Source organism: Garra rufa, chromosome 1 (genome assembly GCF_049309525.1).
Source record: "Garra rufa chromosome 1, GarRuf1.0, whole genome shotgun sequence".
NCBI classification, from domain to species: domain Eukaryota; kingdom Metazoa; phylum Chordata; class Actinopteri; order Cypriniformes; family Cyprinidae; genus Garra; species Garra rufa.
Genome location: NC_133361.1, coordinates 63385968 through 63406518, shown reverse-complemented (window position 1 = coordinate 63406518; position 20551 = coordinate 63385968). Strand labels below are relative to the sequence as shown.

Below are 20551 nucleotides of genomic sequence, written 5' to 3'. Positions count from 1 at the left end.
ACACTATTGAGTGAGTTTTCCCCAAAAAAAGGTTTTAGATTAACCACATTCATGGTTTCTTCTTTATCATTTGGAGGATTCCATTTCACCCGGTAATTGACTGGCCCTAACCTACTCTTGACCCTGGCTGGCCCAGACCAACCAGGAGCTAATAATATTCACCAACTTTCGAAACAAGATAGGCCCTCACCCAGACTAGGTCATCCACCTGAAATTGTGCCTCTCTCCTGTGGGAATTGTAATACCTGGCTTGTCTCAGTTGTGCTTTCTTTATAGACCTTCTCACCTCTTCAGCAAGTCGGTGTTGTCTTTCGATTATTGAATATGAAGTTTGGGAGGGATTTGGTGCCCAATGAATTAATCTCTTAAGAGGAACTTGCAGTGATCTTCCCAGAGTAAGCTCTGCAGGAGTCATATTGGTGGTTCCATGCTTAGCATTATTTAATGCAAAACAAAACTCTGACAGCCACTTGTCCCATTCTCTATGGTTATCCCCCACATAGGAAGCCATCATGGTTTTTAGGGTCCTATTAACCCGTTCTGTAAGGTTGGTCTGGGGTGATAGCTAGTAGTCAATTTTTGAGTCACACCCCAATTCTTACACAAGTCTACTAAAAGCTGGCTGAGGAACTGTGGGCCTCGATCTGAAAGGATGTACTTGGGCACTCCCCATCGATTGAAGATTTCATCCTTCAAGTTTTGACAGATGCGGGGTGTTTTAATGTCTCTTAATGGAAAAAGTTCCACCCACTTCGTGAAATAATCGACCACTACCAAGAAGAAGATATTGCCCTTTTTACTTCTTGGCAATGGTCCCATGAGGTCAATGCCAAGCATGTTACCTGGCTCATTTACCTCAGTTGATTGAAGAAAACCCAGAGGGTTTTGTATTGGAAGGTTTGTATCTCTGACATACAGCACATTCTTTAACATGTTGCCACACATCTTTCTGAACTCCAGGCCACCACGCCACCTCCAAGATTTTCCATAAGGTCTTCATCCTCCCAAGATGAGCCCCCAATGGATTATTATGAAAGTAGTCAATAAAAGTGAGGACGAGTGACTTGGGCACCACCAACTGGTATTTGCCACCCCCAGCATGTGGGATAACTCAATATAACACGCCCTGTTGGATTTCCCATCTTATCCGATTACTTGGTTCATCATTTATATCTACTTTAGCCATCAGTTCTTATATATGCTCATCCTGTTCTTGAGCTCCTGCTATCACAGCCAGTGAGGTAGGCAACTCAAAGTTCCATAGGGGGGTCCTTTTGGCGACACATGTGGCCACAAGTCCTTGATCTTGACCAAAACCTTGATAGGGCATCAGGTACAACATTCATTCTGCCTTTCCTATACTGAACCTGGAATTGGAATCGTTGCAGTCTCAAGGTCCATCTGGTAAGTCTAGATGTTGTCTTTGGAGTATTAAAGTCCCATGATAATGCTGCATGGTCAGTATACACTACAAAGAGTACCCCCTCCAAGTAGTGATGCCATTTCTCTACTGCCCATACAACAGCCAGGCACTCTCTCTCTGACGTCGAATAATTTAGTTCTGCTCCCCTTAGAAATCTAGAGGCATAAGCAATAACATATTCTTTATTATCAATCTTTTGCGTAAGTACGGCTCCCAATCCAGTAGCACTGGCATCGGTTTGTACTTGAAAGGGATGTCGGAGATCCGGTTGGGCCAACACAGGGGCTTGCTGCAGAGCAGCTTTCAGCTTCTCCACACTCTGCTGGCATTCTTCGGTCCAGGTCCAGACAACATTTTTCCTTTGCAAATGATACAAAGGAGTGGCAAGCTCAGCCAAATGCGGAATAAACTTATGGTACCATCCAACCATAACCAAAAACCTCTGCAATGAAGGAAGATCATGAGGAATGGGATAGTTGGTAATAGCAGCTGTTTTTTCTTGATCCACTTCCACCCCTTTTCCTGAGACTACATGGCCTAGGAATCGTAACTCTGTCTTGAGAAAATGACATTTCTTTAGGTTCAGGGTCAAGTTGGCATGGTGGAGTCTACAAAAGACCGTTTCAAGATCTTGAAGATGCTGCTGTTTAGTCGGCGAATACACAATGATATCATCAATGTTTACAAAGCAGATGCGGCCTCTCAATTCTCCCAATACCCTTTCCACAAGCCTCTGGAAGGTAGCTCCTGAGTTTTTTAGACCAAAAGGCATAGTCAAAAAATTATATAGGCCAAAGGGAGTAATAAAAGCTGTCTTCTCCTGGATACCTTTCTCCATTTCTACCTGCCAGTATCCTGATTTCAAATCCAAAGCTATGAAATATTGTGCTCCGTGCATAGATTCTAAAATGTCATGAATGAGAGGAATAGGATATGCATCTAGAGGTGTTTTGGCATTTAGACGCCTGTAATCAACACAAAATCGTAGGCTTTGATCAGGTTTAGGTACAAGTACAACTGGAGAAGCCCAAGGAGATTGCGAAGGCTCAATAATTCCATCTTGAAGCATTCTTTCAATTTCTTCTCGAATTATTTCCTTAGAGGTGAGACTCTATAAGCTTTGCACCTTACTGGAATAGCATCTGTGGTTATAATCTGGTGAGTGACCACCCTTGTTCTACCCAACTTATCGGAACAAAGAGAAGGCCATGCCTGCAAAAGCTGTTGTATCAACTCAGGCAGAAATATACCCATACAAATAACAAACACAACTATCACCATCTTATTTAAACATTGGAAATGATTTGTTTAATATTTGAAATGAACATTATTTTGTGGCTGTGTCACACAGTCTTCAAACTCATATGATCCTTCAAAAGTGATTCTACACTGTAAAATCTAATTAGTTGGGCTTACTTAAAAAAAGCATTGAAACTGATTGCCTTAAAAAAACTAAGTAAAGTGAAATGGTAATAATATGTTGTACTGACAAATGCTTAGTGAGTATAGTTTACTTACATGAGCGTTCTAGCAACTAAAAAAGAACTGTAGGGGCTACTTGATCCTTTAATTAAAGGTCCCATATTGTACACATTTCTGGAGGTTTATTTTAGTTGTTGATGTCCTTAAGAATATATATCTGCGGTATAAGTGCCAAAATCCATCTCAATATATTTTTACAGCTCCTTTATTAGGAGCTCTGTCAAGAACAGGTCGATTTTGGCCCATCTAATTAATATTCATGAGCCTCTCTTCTGATTGGCCTGTTGTTTTCTGATTGACGCACATCCAAGCCAACCACAAGTAACTATGGTCATGTATGCTGTAGCCTAGCCTGCTGTGGCTTGGTGATCCTCAACAGGATATTTCAGAATGATCATTAATGTTTTTTTCTTTTTCAAACACTGAATGCAGTAAGCTACGTATCTGTTGCTTTAGTAAAGCCCCTTTCACAATCCGCGCTGATTCCGGAAAATTACGGGAACGAGCGCTGTGTGAACAAAAGCCAGAACCAAATGCCATTAAGGCAGTGTTGTAGTGATGATGCACTTTACCCTGCGACTCTTATGACGGAAAAAAATACGTGCAAGTGGAATGAAGCAGCGATCAGGCAGCCCCTCACTATCAGCGCTGAAAATCAGGTTAGTTTCAGTTTAGTGAAATGTACGTGTCGCATTACATCTCACATCCAAATGTCACGTCTTTACGGGTTGTGTGTAAAGCACGCACAGATTCCAGAAAACAACTGTGAATGAACCTAATTAAGCAATTCCGTGGGACACATCCGTGTATTTTCCGGAATGGCTGTGTGAAAGAGGCTGAAGCTGACGTGCCACCGGTCTTTTTTATTAAAGTTGTTCGGAAGCCTGTGTAATGATGTAGCTTGACATCTATCGACTGAACAGGGTTTTCTCCACTTGTTTTCGTGTTGTTGTTGCTTAGCAATGGCATGGATGCGAAGTTGTCGAGGTTTCACAAAAGGAGGGTGGGATGGTGGTTGCTGCTCTGGGTGGTGACTGAAGGCGGTGACTGAGTAGATCGGACGTCATATTTTTACGGAAGTAACAGGGGCTCGTGAAAAGGAACGGCTACTTTATTCAGGCTGTGTACAGTTTGCTGTGGACTGACTGTTTTGAAACTTATATGGTAGTTACATAACCCCTAGACCTCAGTTACCTTGAAAAAAGCCAGGAAATTTCGATTTTGACAATATGGGACCTTTAAGGTTTACTCTTGACTTAGTATAGCTACTCACTGACTCCCAGAGTGCATTGCAGCATGCATAAATTATGCAATTGGTTTGTTTTACTGTTGTTTTTATTTGCTCATTTTATTTACTGTGTTGTGTCCGTAGTAGCACAACAAAAAGAGCAAATAAAATAATAAAATGGTTATTGTCACAATTAATAAAAATAAACAAAATTTAATTGTTACCATTGTTATGATTCGCGTGCTGAATGTTGAAGTCTGTGTGTGACTTGAGCACATTACCACACATATTAAATGATTGTCTCAAGTTGTTTATGAAGAACGATGAAGTTGTAAACAATCATTAATAAATATTAAAAATATATTAGCTAATGAATTAGATAAATAGGTTACCTTCAAAAGCAACCTGCGTATTACTTTTTGTCCCTTGAAATAAAAAATTATGATTCCATGTTGCATTGCTGCATCAATAGGAACAAAATTACAACAAAATAAACAAATTTCCAAGTGCCCAACCAAAGGGAACATTAATCACTATAATAGTAGGTAAAAAACAAACAAACAACATTTTATGAAAATCAACATCAATTTATGAAGTCAGGTTATGTGATGTTCTTTGAAATAAATCAGTTGTATTGAAACAACATTCAAGATGACTTTGGGAAATAAGTGAATGTAACTTGTGAAAAATAACTGCAGATTAACTATTGACCCACCTCAACAACTTTTATTTTCCCTTTTTTTTTTAGTTTGCAAATTAGTAACATATTAGTGCACTGCTGCCTCTCACTGGTTTATTAATGTCATTGGTTCCTTTGTGGCTACTTGAATATTTTAAGTAAGCGTCACTCAATGCAGTAAGTACATTGTTTTACTTGCATTGAAAGTAGCTGTAACTCAATACAACCTAGTAACTATAGCAACTAAGTAAAGATAACTAATTATATCCAAGTAAGGTAAACTATTGGGTTTTACAGTGTAATTCAGATTTTGTTTTCAGTATTCTTTCAATGAACAGAAAATTCTAAAGACATCATTTATTTGAAATATAAAACATTTATAAGTTTTTTTTTTTTTTTGTAAAAGTCTTGACATTTCAGCACCCATGCTGTATAGTAGTATTCATTTATTTGTAAACTACAATGACTGTGTACAATGTACCATGACTACAAAAAAAAAAAAAAAAAAAAAAAAAATCACTAAATTCACTACATAAATTCATTGTATCTTCTTTGTCGTCTTCCTCCTTCTCCTTCCTCTCCATTTTTTATTTTATATTAGTTGGCAGCCAACTTCTGGTGCAGTACCGCCACCAGCTGGACTGAAGTGTGAAGCATTAATAGGCAGGTGACAATAAACCAAAATAAATATTCTTTTACATTCTCTCTTATAATCCTAATATTTTCAAATATCTTAATATCACACTATATTTTTATGTTGCAAATTATTATATTTTTTTCACTCTTTTTTTTTCCTTCTTTCTTTTTTATTTTATATATACTGTACAGTACATTTTATTAGCATATGGCATGCTCTATTGTTTCTGTTTGCTCACAATAATTACACTGCCTTGCGTTAGGTTTTTCATATTTTATACAATGAATCAATTAATTATTTAGTCCAAAATGCTCTATTTGAAAGCAAGTAATTGAATCTTCCATTCTGTTATTAAAAAACTCATTGTCTGTTGCTGCATGCAAGTTCCACGTTTGTACATCTATCTCTGTGTGTTTTACAGCTTGCTTAGCTTATTTATCAGCCATTTCATAGCCTCCATTCTTATATGAGTAGGAACCCACAGAAGCATTATTAAGCTTGCATTACGAAAATTGCAATAATCTCACGATATGTCTGTAGATTAATAGATCCGGTCTAAATACTGCTGTATAATATTCAATTGTCCACTATATGCATTGGATATTTACTTCCAACAGCATTTCTTCGTCGAAAGCCATTTCACATTTTCAGGTGTTACTCTATGAAAAAAGAAACCCTTGAGTGAAGATTTGGACACTCATCTGCAGATCCTGACAGATTTGAAGTTGGAGGTCTGGTGGAGGTGAGATGATCTGCACCAAATCCTCAAACCATCAATCTAGAGTAACAATGTATTATAAAGATACTTCCAGATTCTGCTTACTATAACCCAGCTGAGCCAGATCACCTGCTACTAATATTATATTAACCTGATATTACAAATAATCTTTTTTTATGGTTGTATTCACACATTCAGTGTTTTGTTCTGTATTAAATAACAGATGCAATTCTTAAACTGACCTGATCACACAGTAGCTTACATACAGTATTCAAGCTGATATTTGAATCAATGACTATACCGTAAAATCAAGCCCTTTTCTGTCCTCCTAATAGTGTGAATATCATTTGTAACTAAAGTTATCTCAGTACTTGACAAGGAGGAGCAAATTCATCTATCAAATCTTAATTAATGGACAGTGTCTCTAAATGCTTTTTTGAAGTTTTACCCAAGAACAATAATCTGATGGGAGACAGTATTCAAAGGTGTAAAATAATCAGATGACAAACATGTGTTTCTGGATCTCTTCATGAAAACAGTGTGCAGTGTGGAGTCAGTTTGGTTATTAAATGCTGTTGTGACTCTCATTAATAATTGAATGTTATATTAGCTGTTACCCTGCCGAAGATAAAATAACTCTTGATGTTCTTCAACATTGACAATAAGAGCTTAATTTGCAATACAAACCTAATTTAATCTTAATGTATATGTTCACTAGAACAATTTAATTTAATTATATAACAGTGTGTATTAGTCTCTAGAACAAAAGCGTATAGCACGTAGCCCATCGTCATCACGTACAGATGGGGGAGGAGCTGGTTCGTGAAACCGAAAGTGGTCAGATCAGAGACGCCATTTCGGAGGTTTCGAAATTTAAAGAATGTCTTCACTTGTCACGGTAAGTTTATTTAAAATGGCCCATTATAATATTAGTGAGGACTTTTCTGCGTCTAATCTTATGTCGAACTTAAACATGTCAAAGTTGTTCACTCTTCAGAGAGCTAACGTAATACTGTCACAGTGGCAACTAAAACATGCAGACTAATGGCTATGACAAACTCTCACAATGACGCATAGGCCGCGATCACAAAATGGTATTTAAAGAGTGAGCACGAGGCGTCCATGAGTTAGAAGAAAAAGGGGGAAATGAGGGGGAAAAATCCTTTGTCTACTCTACAGACTCGCAGCACAAAACTAGCAGACACAGTTCCGGCCTGTAAGGTTACTGGGGCCCTAGGAAAGAGGCCCAACAAAATTTCAAGAGTAAAATGACACATATAAATGACAATTTAAGTATTTAAGAGTCAATGTGTATCAACTGTAACATTGCACAAACATATGTTTAAAAAAATAGTGCAAGTGAGCTTGAGTAATCAGACATCAAACACAAATAAATAAAATATAAATAAAGTATATTAAAACAAACAGCAACTAATATTTGTGAAAGATAAGAAATGCAGGCTATTCTGCTTGTTTTTAAAGATCTATTGATGATCACAGGAAAAAGAAAAAGAAAATAAAGCTTGCATTTTGAAAACTATTGCATTTTACATTGGATCTGGGTCTGTAATTATTTAATGTAACATGCTAAATGTGGCACATTTATTTTATTTTTTATTGTGGCTTTCAATTGATTAATTTCTATACATAGTTGCATGTATAAAACAAGTACTACAGCAATAAATATTATGTATATAACAGTCAAAACATCCCTTTGTCCAGCTCTGGAAAGATATTGTTTGGATTCCCTTTCTACCATAACTTCACTTTAATCTCTCTATAATGCTTTTATTTCTAATAATTTAAAAATAGCATTAATGTGTAACAAATCTTAATTTCGAGAGACTATTCTAAGAGGCAATATTAAGTGAATTCCAAAATCTAAACCTTAACAAAATCTGAACTGTAACAAGACAAATTATAAAGAAGTTTGGACAAAATATTATTTTTATCAATATAATTCTTATTGATGTAATTAGATAAAAACATTAAACAAAACAGTGATTATTGTTAATGATTATCAATTTATTTTACAGAAAACTGCAGCATGTCCTGTTAACATGCAGGAGGCCTAACTCTAAATGTTTTTTTGTTTTTGTTTTTGCCAGAAAATCTTATGTATTCAATGAGAGGAAAAAAACTCGGCGTTTTAACTGATAAAACATGAAGACATTTCTGGACTAAATGGTTTATCTCTGTTCTTTAAGCCATATTAGGTATTTTTATATGAATAAACTATAAATGCAATGCAATGCGAATTAACAGCCTTCTTCACGTTATAGAATACTGGCCTGTATAAAATAAGAACACTCGACTTATGCTATTAAATAAATTTGGAGCAAAAACATGTCATTGAAATGTTCTCAAAAGACAACAGATTTGTAAACAGACTCAAAACCATGCTAAATCCATGCACGCATTCTACTGAGGTACATTTGAACGCACAGACTAATTTTTTAATATGTTTGACATATTGGGCTATGCCGCACTGTACAGCACTGGTGCGTCACCCTAGTTTGTCGTTAGAAGGTGCATGCGAGTGATTTGAAAGTATGCAGAACGCTATATGTAGCTCTTGCAGTACTTTGATTTTAAACACAGGTCTGTCCACTGATCTGTCCGCTTTAAGTCGAACACCACTAAAAATCCAGTTGACAACCTTGCGACCGCGGGGCTCTCCCATTAAGGCGGGGCCCTAGGTGACCGCCTGAATCGCCTGTTGGACGGGCCGGCACTGAGCAGACACTGCCTGCTAAACACAATTTAAAAGTTACGTAGGCTAATGAAGGTCTATAAAACTATCAAATACACTTAGATGTTCTTATGGTTATCTTTAGAAGTAACAAATAATATTCTTTCAATTTTAAGTGCAAAATAAGGGCGTAAAAAACAGAACACTTTAAGCACATTATGGAAGTGCACTGTAAATCATGTCTTCTTGAGCCTCACCACAAGATGCTCAGCCACTTTGGTCACTGTGCCTTCTCACTTCTGATCAGCAGCCAGTACTGTGCCTCATTAGTGTCCAAATTTATTGTATGTTCTCTATTTCCACATATAGGCCTGAAATCAAGTCTCTAAAGAAGAGAAGCAGAAGAACAGCCTTTAAAATGAGTGTGTTTGAGGACAGAGAGCAGGAGATTCCTGTTGACACTCAGAGAGCAGCATCTCCAGGAATCAGCTGTGTGTCTATGAAGAGTAACAACTCCATGAATAGGCCTCCTGAACTCAGTGATGTTGACACTCAGAGAGCAGCATCTCCAGGATTCAGCTGTGTGTCTATGAAGAGTAACAACTCCATGAATAGGCCCCCTGAACTTAGTGATGCACCTGCTGTGACTTCTGTACCTGTGTGAGTATCATGACACATTTGATGTGAAATTTTTAAAATTCACTCATTAAAGTTATATGTTAGCATTAGTAAGAAATCCTTGTTTTAGTGATTTAACAGCAGAAATAGAAGTTTTCTGGTTTTCAGGCATTATAGGAACAATTAAATGAAAATGACATAAATGTTTATGAAGTCAGTCTGTAACCTTCAAAGATACATATAAAAACACCCATGCTGCATTTTGACTCTAAAACATGCAGTGCTCAAGTTTGTTCAACAAAGTCAAAGGAAAATCTATTTGTGGTAGTAAGTGTTGATTTTTTTGTTGTTGATCTAATTAGATCAATGTTTGGGCAAGACTGCTGTTTTTACCTAGTCAAAAACAGCTCTGTTCAAAGTAACCTGTTCCAAGTATGTCTCTTTATATGATAATGAGCCATTGCTCACCTCACCCCTCTCTGTTGTCGGGTGTGTCTTTTCTAATAAAAATAGGATTTTATTGGATAAACCTAAAACAAACTAGACTAAAACATAAACACACGCATTCACACAGGTTGCAGAAAGAGAAAGTGAGGAAACAATGAGTGGAATGAAAATATGAAGTCCCAAGTTTATAGCAATATGTGCAGTTGATTAGACCTGAATAACCATCAATCACTTAATTAACCCTCGTATTGAGTCTCTCAATGAGGTTTTTAATGTTATCAAATGCACCAGTTCAGCTAGAATCTGGAGGTTGTACTTGCGTTGCCTTTGTTGTTGAGGGAATTCCTTTCGTTGCGTCGTTCCAGAAAGGGGGTTTTCCCAAGGTTGTTGACTGGGTGGAAGTTCGGTGGTCATTTGTGAAGTCTTGGGTATGGCTGGTGATGCAGAGTTGTGCGCCGGTTAAAGTTCAGGTGAGCACAGACGTTTGGGTCACAGCTTGCGGCAAAACGAAACTAGAACACGAAACTCTCAACGTAAAGAAAAGACTTAAAGTAAAAGACACAAGTGTGACGATCTCCTAATGTTTCCTATAGAGGAGTAGCTGCCATGCCGGCCAGGGAGTGTTCAAGAACGCTAACAGCATCGAAACGCAGCGGCACGAAGAAGCACGAAGAGTAAGAGAGCAAGAGAGAGCATGGCTAAAAGCAAGCTGAAAGCTAGAACAAAAAGCGAAATTTTATGGCATTTAAACTCAGCTTTTGGACACATCCCAAATGTGACCCTGGACCACAAAACCAGTCATAAGGTTAAATTTTACAAAACTGAGATTTATACATCATTTGGAAGCTCAATAAATAAGCTTTCTATCGATGTATAATTTTGTTAGGATAGGACAATATTTGACCGAGATACAGTTATTTGAAAATCTGGAATCTGAGGTTGCAAAAAAATCAAAATACTGAGAAAATCACCTTTAAAGTTGTCCAAATTAGGTTCTTAACAATGCATTTTACAAAACAAAAATTACATTTTGATATATTTACAGTAGGAATTTTACAAAAAAATCTTCATGGAACATGATCTTTACTTAATTTCCTAATGATTTTTGGCATAAAAAAAATAAATAAAAAATTTTAACCCATGCAATGTATTTTTGGCTATTGCTACAAATATACCCCAGCGACTTAAGACTGGTTTTGTGGTCCAGGGTCACAAATGGTGTCTGGACCAATTGAAACATTGTCCTAACTTGGAGTACTGTTAGTTTCTCCTCCCGAAACATAAATCACAATGTTATCTTATCAGTCCTGTGGTCCTGATTTTCCCGCTCTTTGCAGAGGTAAATTGGTACATGATTTCTATAGCAAGACTATAATACATTTTACGAAGAATTGAATTATAGAAACATTTCAAGAATGCAATTTCAAGCTCAGGCATACCAAACACCAATATAAGCCATTAAGCTATTCACTAGTTATTAAAAAGGACATACACAATAAGTGATTTAAACATAATATGCAAATGTGTGGGTTACATAAATGATAGTTGTGCATAGAAATGATGAGTTGCTCATGAGTCCTTTTTAGCATCATTTTAGGTGTATATGTTGCGTGAGGAACGAAAAGGTCAAAAGGGCGTAGAAGGAATTTCAGTGTCCTGTATCCTCTGGGTGGGGGAGCCCACCAACCAAAATCTGATGTTCATGATGTGCATCTCTTCAACCAATAACCTTGGTTATTTGCCCCAAAGTTGACAATCTCCTTCCTTTGGATGGTCAACAAGTTTACCTTTGTGTTAATGTTGCAAGTTCCTAGTTGGTTTGCTTCAAGCTGGCCGGCACTAGGGTGTCAAATGACAAATTTTACAACAGGGGTCTTGTCATGCTGGGCCTCTTGTGGAATTTGAGTCTGTAGAAGTGTTTTAACTTCTAATCGAATCTCCTGAATTGTCTGATTCGCGCTGAGACCCTACAATGCTCATGAATATCTCTGTGTGAACAAACATTCTCTGACCTGTATGTCTCTGCGAGTGATGTGTGTGTGCAGTGCATGTGTCATTGCAAGCAGCGAAAAAAATACTAGCAATATTAAGTAAGTAGCAAATAAAGATTTTAATCTTACCTGAGGAAAAAAGTTGGGTTAACTTTATACATAATGTTACAAAATTGATTGAAATGCATTGCTAAAGCTCTGCAAATGTCTTGATCGTTGTCATGATCAGGGATTGCTAGCTCTTCCTCACCCTCTTCCCTGTCCACTTTCCAAATTTCCTAGTAGGTCAGACTCAAACATTCCACTGCTGCTCAGTAAGCTGGGCTCTGAGTTGTGGTATGAACAAGAAAGGGTTTGAGATCACTTCAGTAGTGCTGAAGAGGACAAAAAAAAAATAAAAAAAAGGTTCTCTTTTGAGTCCACTATATTGTGAAAACCAAAAGATCTGAGGTCACTTTCGGTTTCCATTTCTGGTTCACTTTAAGTGAACTGGGCTTGGCACCCTTGAAATGAACTATATATGAAAACACCCTAAGATAGCCCATGACAAACTGGCTGTGTGTATTCTTTTGAAAAAAAAAATTAAAAGAGTGAAGATTTCATCAAATGTCCCCTTTAAAAATATGATAAGAAACTTACTTCAGGAGAAACCAAAATCAGGCATGTGATCAGCTAAGGACAAAAAGATGATGAATTGAAAACACTCTGTAATGTATTTTTAAATAAAATAATTGAGCATTTAGTAATAATAACAATAATTGTAACACTAAAATTAACCCATAAAGCTTTTATTTTGAGATAAAATTTTCTTTACAATTTAAAGTTCACAGACCACTCTGCTCTCATCACATACAGCAGCAAACAGACTATAACATCAATAAACAAGTGGAAACATCAGAAGGTATGTTGAAAGATGCAAATTACTGAAACACTCACTGATGCTCCAGAAGGAAAAAGCCATCAGTAATTTACATCACTACATTTCAAGCACCAAGTGTGACCCAAAAAAATTCAGATTCTCAGTGAAATTAATGGTAAAAATTAAATAAATAAATAATAATAATGGTGAAAATATCTCATACAAATTATATAAATATTGGATACTATCATAAAATCTCCTTAATATTTAAAATAATAATAAAAAAATTGTATCACACAAAAATATATTTATTTTTTCTAACAAAAAAAAACTATCTATCATAAAAATTTTCAAAAAAATAAAATAAAATAAATAATAATAATAATAATATTTCAAGCACCAAGTGTGACCCAAAAAAACAAAGATTCTCAGTTTAATTAACTTAGTTGGTAAAAATAGCTCATGAAATTTTTATAAATATTGCATACTATCATAAAATATCCTCAAAATTAACAATTATAATAAAAAATATTATTGAACAAAATATTACATTTATTCTCAACAAAACAACAACAACTAAAATTTACATCACTACCTCAGGATTCATGATCCTGAGGTTACAGGCATAGACATTTATTTTCCTAAAATAAACCCTTATATTTCAAGCATATAACAAAAAAAAAAAAAAAAAAAAAAAAAAAAAAAAAAAAACTGTACCAAAACTAGGGGTATGCAATATGCCGATTTTTGATCCATGATTATTTAAATGTCTCCACAATCTGCTTTTGAAGAAATATTGTAGTATTGTGCTATACAACAGACAGTCGGTTACAGTTCTGGTGTCTCCATCTCAATATATTGTACAACACAACATACATTCACATTAAATAACTCAGCTGAAATTTACATTACCTCATGGGACACTGCACTTATTCGCACAAACGTACATTATTTGCATGTGCTTTAAAGCCTTGCTGGTTAAACATTTAATTTGGGTGGTGTTCTGACAAGTACTTTTTTCTGAGCATGTACACTAAAAAGCCTGTTAAACATCACCTGGTTACTAGACTAAGTTATCTTTCACATTTAATTGTGCTAATAATACTGTCAAAAAATACTTGCAAATAAACAGTTTATTTGAAATTTGTTTTTCCTTCTGGAGCGTCAGAGAGTTTTTGAAAGTTCTGTAATGGATACATTTCAGTAATTTGCATCTTTCAACATACCTTCTGATGTTCACACTTGTTTATTTCACGCTTTAACTAGTAGCAATTGATTGGTTTAGGTGTGCTCCATGATTTTTAAGGGTTCTTTGTAGCTAGGAAAAAATAGCCTTTAGGAGTTCCTATCATGGAACTAATTTGTGGACTTCATTTTTGTTATCTTTTAAATAAAATGTATGGCTTAAACAGCCCATATAGATACTTAATTACTAGAAGAAGTGAAATAACTCTAAGTGTAACACACCAAAGTATTGTGTGATAATTTTAAGACACTTTTATTAGCATCTACAATGACAAACATACACAATTCATAATGCGTCTGTCAAACAATGTAACACAAATCCATGTTTATTTATTTATTCACACTTTTCAAGAGCATGAATCGAGAGTCATAAATGCATGCTGACTGCTAGGATCCTCCCCAAAAACCTGAATGGTAGCGGTGCAATGAATCACAAAACTCACGGTTCGGATCATATTATGGATTTTGAGCCACGGATTGGATATTTTTATTGGATCAGCAAAACCAAACAAAAAAGTTTGTTTTTTATTAATAGATGAAAGCTTACTTTAAGTACTTCTATACTAGCTGAACTAAAGAAGTCAGTAATTAAACAAGAACAATTACACAGATGACAAGTGTAGATGAATAGAACATAAAGTTACTTGTAAAATTAGTTATCACTAGTGTTCAGGTGCAGAAATATAATAATTAATTGTAAAATAACTAGTGCTTCTCACTGCAGGTATCTATAGGCTGCTGTCTCTTTGAGGCCAAATGCACAAACCTAATACTGGCATGCATCTGGTTTCTTTCTCAGCTGTTTTGGTTCACTGAAGACATAACTCACTATGTTTACTGGAATACCAAAACGGGTATTTATACATAACTTTGTATGTATGTTTCCGTTCAAAGAGAAGTGAAAGAGGTCTGAATCGCGCCTCACCCATGAATCGCATGCATACCCAACCGGGGGGATGATTCGTACGGATTACGGATCATCCACAATCCATTGCACCCCTACTGAATGGGTAACTGAATTAAGGGTAACTAAATTTATATTCAAGTAAACATAAAAAAAAAAAAGCAATTTGGCAGTTTCAGCACTTGGAAGAGCTAAATACTGCTTAATGGAAGAAACTGAGTGATGGCTTTTGGTTCCATACTGAACAGAAAGTAGACAGCAAACTGTTGTCAGTCAGTGATGCGTCCATTTTGATGCTCACTCTCTTTGCGATGAGGAGGCTTGACATCCTAAATTACAGATAAGTCAAAGAAACATTTATTAGACCTATGGAGAGTACAGTACAACAGGAAACAGAGACAAATCTCTCACAATTAAATCAAATCTTAAAACTTACTTGAATCAGAGAGGAGGAGTGTGGCATTTTCATCTGAATGCAGATGACCAAACAAGTAATGCTGTAGCCCAGAGTTCACCTGCAGTGACAGTCCAAACAGCAGTATGTCTTTATTTATTTTGCAAATGAACCAGCATTAAATGCATAAAATAGAAAAAACAAAATTTCAGTAACTTCAGATTAGCAGATTTATGAGTTTACCAAAGTTGATACTATGAGTTAAAAGAACTAATATTCCTTTTTGTGCAACAGGTTTTATTTTAGGCATCTGTTTAGAGGGTTGAGTTATAAGAATTGACTTTCTGAATGTAAGTTCAAAAGTGAAACTAAAAATGTGAGCATGTTGCCTGTCAATATAAGACCTGTATCATATGGCATCTTTTGCATAACTAAAGAACTTGGAATCCTGTTAGTGTGCATATTAAATAGCAGACTACAGCATGTACCTGTTGATTAATAGATAAATCTGTCGAAATTGCTAAACACTACTAGTACAAATTTATAGGGCTATACCTTGTACCTGATAGTTTTGTTGGTATAAATGTATTTAGGTTGATTCAGTGAAATTACGTAATAGTTTAGACTTAAGTAAAACCAGTTAATTTAGATTGTGTCGTTGTTTCAGTGTACAAGATCATGTTTAAACTATTTTCTATTTTCAACTTAAAAGTGTTGACATTTTCTTTGGAATGAAAGGTTTGTCAAAGTAAAGTTTAACTAGAAACACAAACACAATGTAGTGTAATCATTATAAATATCTAATGTAATTACATACATAAATCACTGTTTAGCCCAAAGAACCCTTTGTGCCATAAATGGTTCTTTCTTCTCTTTTCTCCCTATATAAAACCCTTTTGGCTTAAATCGTTCTTTGCAGTTGAGTTAAGAACCATGGGGTTCTATATAGAACCCCATTGAACCTTTTTTAATTGGGTGGAAACGCACTCCTATTTACAAGAAGGAAAACAAACTGCTTATAATGGGAGTGTGTGACAGGTATGACTGTGGAATGGTGTTTGGTCGAGTAAATATTTCCAGTCAAAAGATTGATTTATTTTTGCTTTAACCTCTGCAATAAGCTCTTTGTTAAATAGTGCTAAGGAAATCTGATAGCCACAACAGATTGTGTATTTAAAATGAGTCTATTAATTACACTTTTCTTTATAAATGGGGTTGTGGTATGATTTCAAAAAAGGGAATTAATACTGAAGACATGTAATTTTTTTTCTGTATTTTCTGATTGGTTTCAGTTGTTGGAGGGCTGATCAGATCAAATGTCAGACTTTTACACCTTTCTACTTTCAGAATCACTTATTAGAAAAATTAGACACTGTGAGCACATAGACCATGATGGTCTATAAAACTGACTCTCTGTGAAAAATAATTGTGGAGCCCTAGTCTACAGAAACAATGTTGTTGTAAAACAGAACTTTGAGGAACTCAATGTGTGATCTCAGGAATTTATGTATGTATGTACGTGTGTGTGTGTGTGTGTGTGTGTGTGTGTGTGTGTGTGTGTATGTATGTATGTATGTATGTATGTATGTATGTATGTATGTATGTATGTATGTATGTATGTTGGTTGGCTAAGTAAAGCATGTAAAGAGACATTTAAATATTTTCTCTGTTTTTATATTTTTATTGGTGATTTTAATTTGTTCATCTTAATGTCTTTTCAGAGTTGGAAGAGCTGGCCAGATCATAAATATTTTATTCAGAATTTTAAGATATTTGTTCTTTCCGAATCATATCAGCCATCTGCAGAGAGTCAAAGACCAGCACAAAACCAGCATGAAGAACAAGTATGAGAGCGTATTTGAGGGAATTAAACTACAAGAGAATCAAACCCTCCTGAACAAGATTTACACACAGCTGTACATCATAGAGGGAGAGAGTGAAGGGGTGAATGAAGAACATGAGGTGCTACAGATGGAAAAAAGTTACAAGACAATCCAAGACACTCCAATCAACTGCAATTACATCTTTAATCCTTTATGTGATCCAGAATATGAGGGGAAGAGAAGAGAGAAGAAAGACAAAATAAAGACTGTTCTTACTAAAGGCATCGCTGGAATTGGAAAAACCGTCTCTGTGCAGAAGTTCATTTTGGACTGGGTTGAGGAAAAGGCCAATCAGGATGTAGATTTTATGTTTGTGCTTCCATTTCGAGAGCTGAACTTGATTAAAGATCATCAGTACAGTCTTCACAGACTTCTGCTTGACTTTTATCCTGAACTTCAAGATCTGGATTCAAAGATTTATGATGAATGTAAAGTTGTTTTCATCTTTGATGGTCTGGATGAAAGCAGAATTTCACTGATGTTTTCAGACAGTCAGAAAGTTTCTGATGTGACTGAGATTTCAACAGTGAGTGTGTTGATGTCAAACCTCATGAAAGGAGATCTGCTTCCCTCTGCTCTCATCTGGATCACCACCAGACCAGCAGCAGCCAATCAAATCCCCTCTAAATACATCAACCGTGTGACAGAAATTCAGGGATTCAATGACCCTCAGAAGGAGGAATATTTCAGGAAGAGAATCAGTGATGAGCATCAAGCCAGCAGAATCATCTCACACATCAGAAGAGCAAGAAGTCTCCACATCATGTGTCACATACCCGTCTTCTGCTGGATCTCAGCCACTGTGCTTCAAAACATCCTGAAACTAGATCACAGTGCAGAAATCCCTCAAACTCTGACTGAAATGTACATCTACTTCCTCATCATTCAAACACAAATGAGGAACCAGAAATATGAAGAAAGAGATCCAGAGAAACTCCTGCAGTCCAACAGAGAAGTGATTGTGAAACTTGCTGAAGTAGCTTTCAATCAGCTGATGAAGGGCAATGTAATCTTTTATGAGGAGGACCTGAGAGAAAGCAGCATTGATGTCACTGATGCCTCAGTGTATTCTGGGATTTGCACTGAGATCTTTAGGGAGGAATCTGTGATTTATCACAGGAAGGTTTACAGTTTTGTACATCTGAGCTTTCAAGAGTTTTTTGCAGCACTGTATGTGTTTTACTGCTATTTACACAAGAACAGTGAGATTCTGAATATGTTCCTAGGAGAGGACAGAACTCAGTCTGAGGATGTTCCTCTGGATGTGTTTCTAAAGGAAGCAGTGAATAAAGCCTTAAGCAGTGAAAATGGACACCTGGATCTTTTCCTTCGATTTCTTCATGGCATCTCACTGGATTCCAATCAGAGACTATTACAGGATGTACTGATACACACAGAGAACAACCCAGAAAGCATAAAGAAAATAATTCAAAACCTCAAACAAGATCAACACAACGATGCCAGTCCTGACAGATGGCTAAATCTGACACACTGCTTGATTGAGATGAAGGATAACTCTGTTGTTGAAGAAATGCAGGCGTTTTTAAACTCTAAAACAAAAAGTGAAAGTCTTTCTCTTGCACAATGCTCAACTTTGGCAAACATAATCCTGATGTCAGAGGAGGTGCTGGATGAGTTAGACCTCAACAAGTACAGCATCACATCAATAGAGGGTCGATGGAGACTGTTACCTGCTGTGAGGAACTGCAGAAAGGCTCTGTAAGTGTGAAAATATACACATAAATTTGTTACATTTTGAAGAGTATTATCTGGATTTGTGTTCATAAGCATAAAATACAAATTATGTCTTTTAAGAAAACAAAAAATAGGGATACACACTATTATTGGCACATCAGCTATGATGTATCTTTGATGATATGCCTTTGATCATTGGTTTCGTTATGACAGTTAAAATAGCCACAGTATGATTCTGTTTTTAATAAATTTATTCAATATACTTAGTCACCATTAAAGTATAAATAAATAGCATTAATATTATTTTTTTATTATTATTTGATTTATCAACATCAACCCTCCCTGGCCAATAATTTATATCGGTTTCTTAGACAATTCGGAAATCCTTAAAATGGACAAAGTCATCTAGCTGTCGCTGTAGCTGAATAAAAAGAAGATCAAACATGAAGACAATAAACACATGACTACAGTTTATATTTTGTTCTTAAAGCCATCTTGGGTATTTTCACAAGAATAAAGTCTATTTATAATGCAGTGGCAATTGACATAGCCAATATTACAGTATACAATACTGTAAAATAATACATTTCTGGCCTTATTCTGTGATAAGTAGCAGGCCCGTCCTTAGTGTGCTGCAACTGGTGTGACTGCATGCTTGTCTCATTACAGTGCATGCAAAAAAAATCCATGACAATGATGTATTGCAATATCTAGAGAATATATATTTTAAATATATATTTTGCCATAAAACAAACAAAACAAGCATTCAAATTAATAAAAGAATGTTCACTTCACTTCAAATTTCATATTATTTGATGATTTGTTAATTGCATTTAATTTATTGTACTTTCAGTAAAAATTGCATGTATTTATGCACAAGTTTTTGTTGCATTTGCATGATTTTGACTTGGAGGCGTCACAAGCATGTGGCGTTTCAAAAGATTCGAAACAGTGAATCATTCCACAAAGCAGATAGTTCAGTTGATTTGAAGTGTTGGGAAGCATCAAAGTACACCAATATATGTAGATAACAACATATATTTACTTCAAACTCGCTTTAGTCACAGTCAGGTTTTGAAATCACCTCTTTTTGTGAACTGATATCTACTTTTTTTATACAGGGATGAAGGCTGTTGATTAGCATTGCATTATAAATACATTATCCTTATAAAAATACCAGAGATGGCTTGAAGAACACAGAAAATACAATGTTGCAATGGTGTGTTAATTCTTTCAAAATTTCAGTAAAACATTTCCATCAGCATTTTATTGAGCTACAGCAAGCGATAGATGGATGCTATTGTACAAGGGATGTCCTGGAAAGTCATTGGTTTTATTACTCCTACAAGTTTTGCTTGTGGACTTTCTTTGCCAGGGTGCCCACCAGCATTGAGTGTGAATGAAACAAATTACATGCAAGAGTTTAGTGCTGTGTGCTTTTCATTTTGAAATATCAACAAGATAACAATATTTAATTTAATTAATTAAATTGGTTTATCGATACTGCGAAAAGGAGTATTGAAACTTTTTTAGATATATCAGTACCAATATTTATTGAATCCTTCTGCCTTGACTGCCAATACAGTCGAGGTGGACAGTTTTCATTTATTATACACACACACACACACACACACACAAAACAAACAAACACTGCAT

The 20551-nt window shown here is 35.8% G+C and overlaps 1 protein-coding gene across 2 annotated transcripts in view; it reads left to right on the top strand.

Annotated features, from left to right (window-relative positions):
• The first annotated feature begins 6987 nt into the window (after nt 1-6987).
• LOC141337844 (protein NLRC3-like) overlaps nt 6988-20551 on the top strand; it is a 204283-nt gene continuing 190719 nt past the window's right edge. The window contains exons 1-3 of one of the 2 annotated variants that reach the window (XM_073843423.1): nt 6988-7065; nt 9229-9519; nt 17039-18263. In XM_073843423.1, coding sequence (XP_073699524.1) covers nt 9278-9519; nt 17039-18263 — 1467 coding nt within the window. In that variant the 5' untranslated portion in view covers nt 6988-7065; nt 9229-9277. Of the gene's footprint in view, nt 7066-9228; nt 9520-17038; nt 18920-20551 lie in introns of both variants that reach the window. The other variant, XM_073843431.1, reaches the window with a different exon arrangement.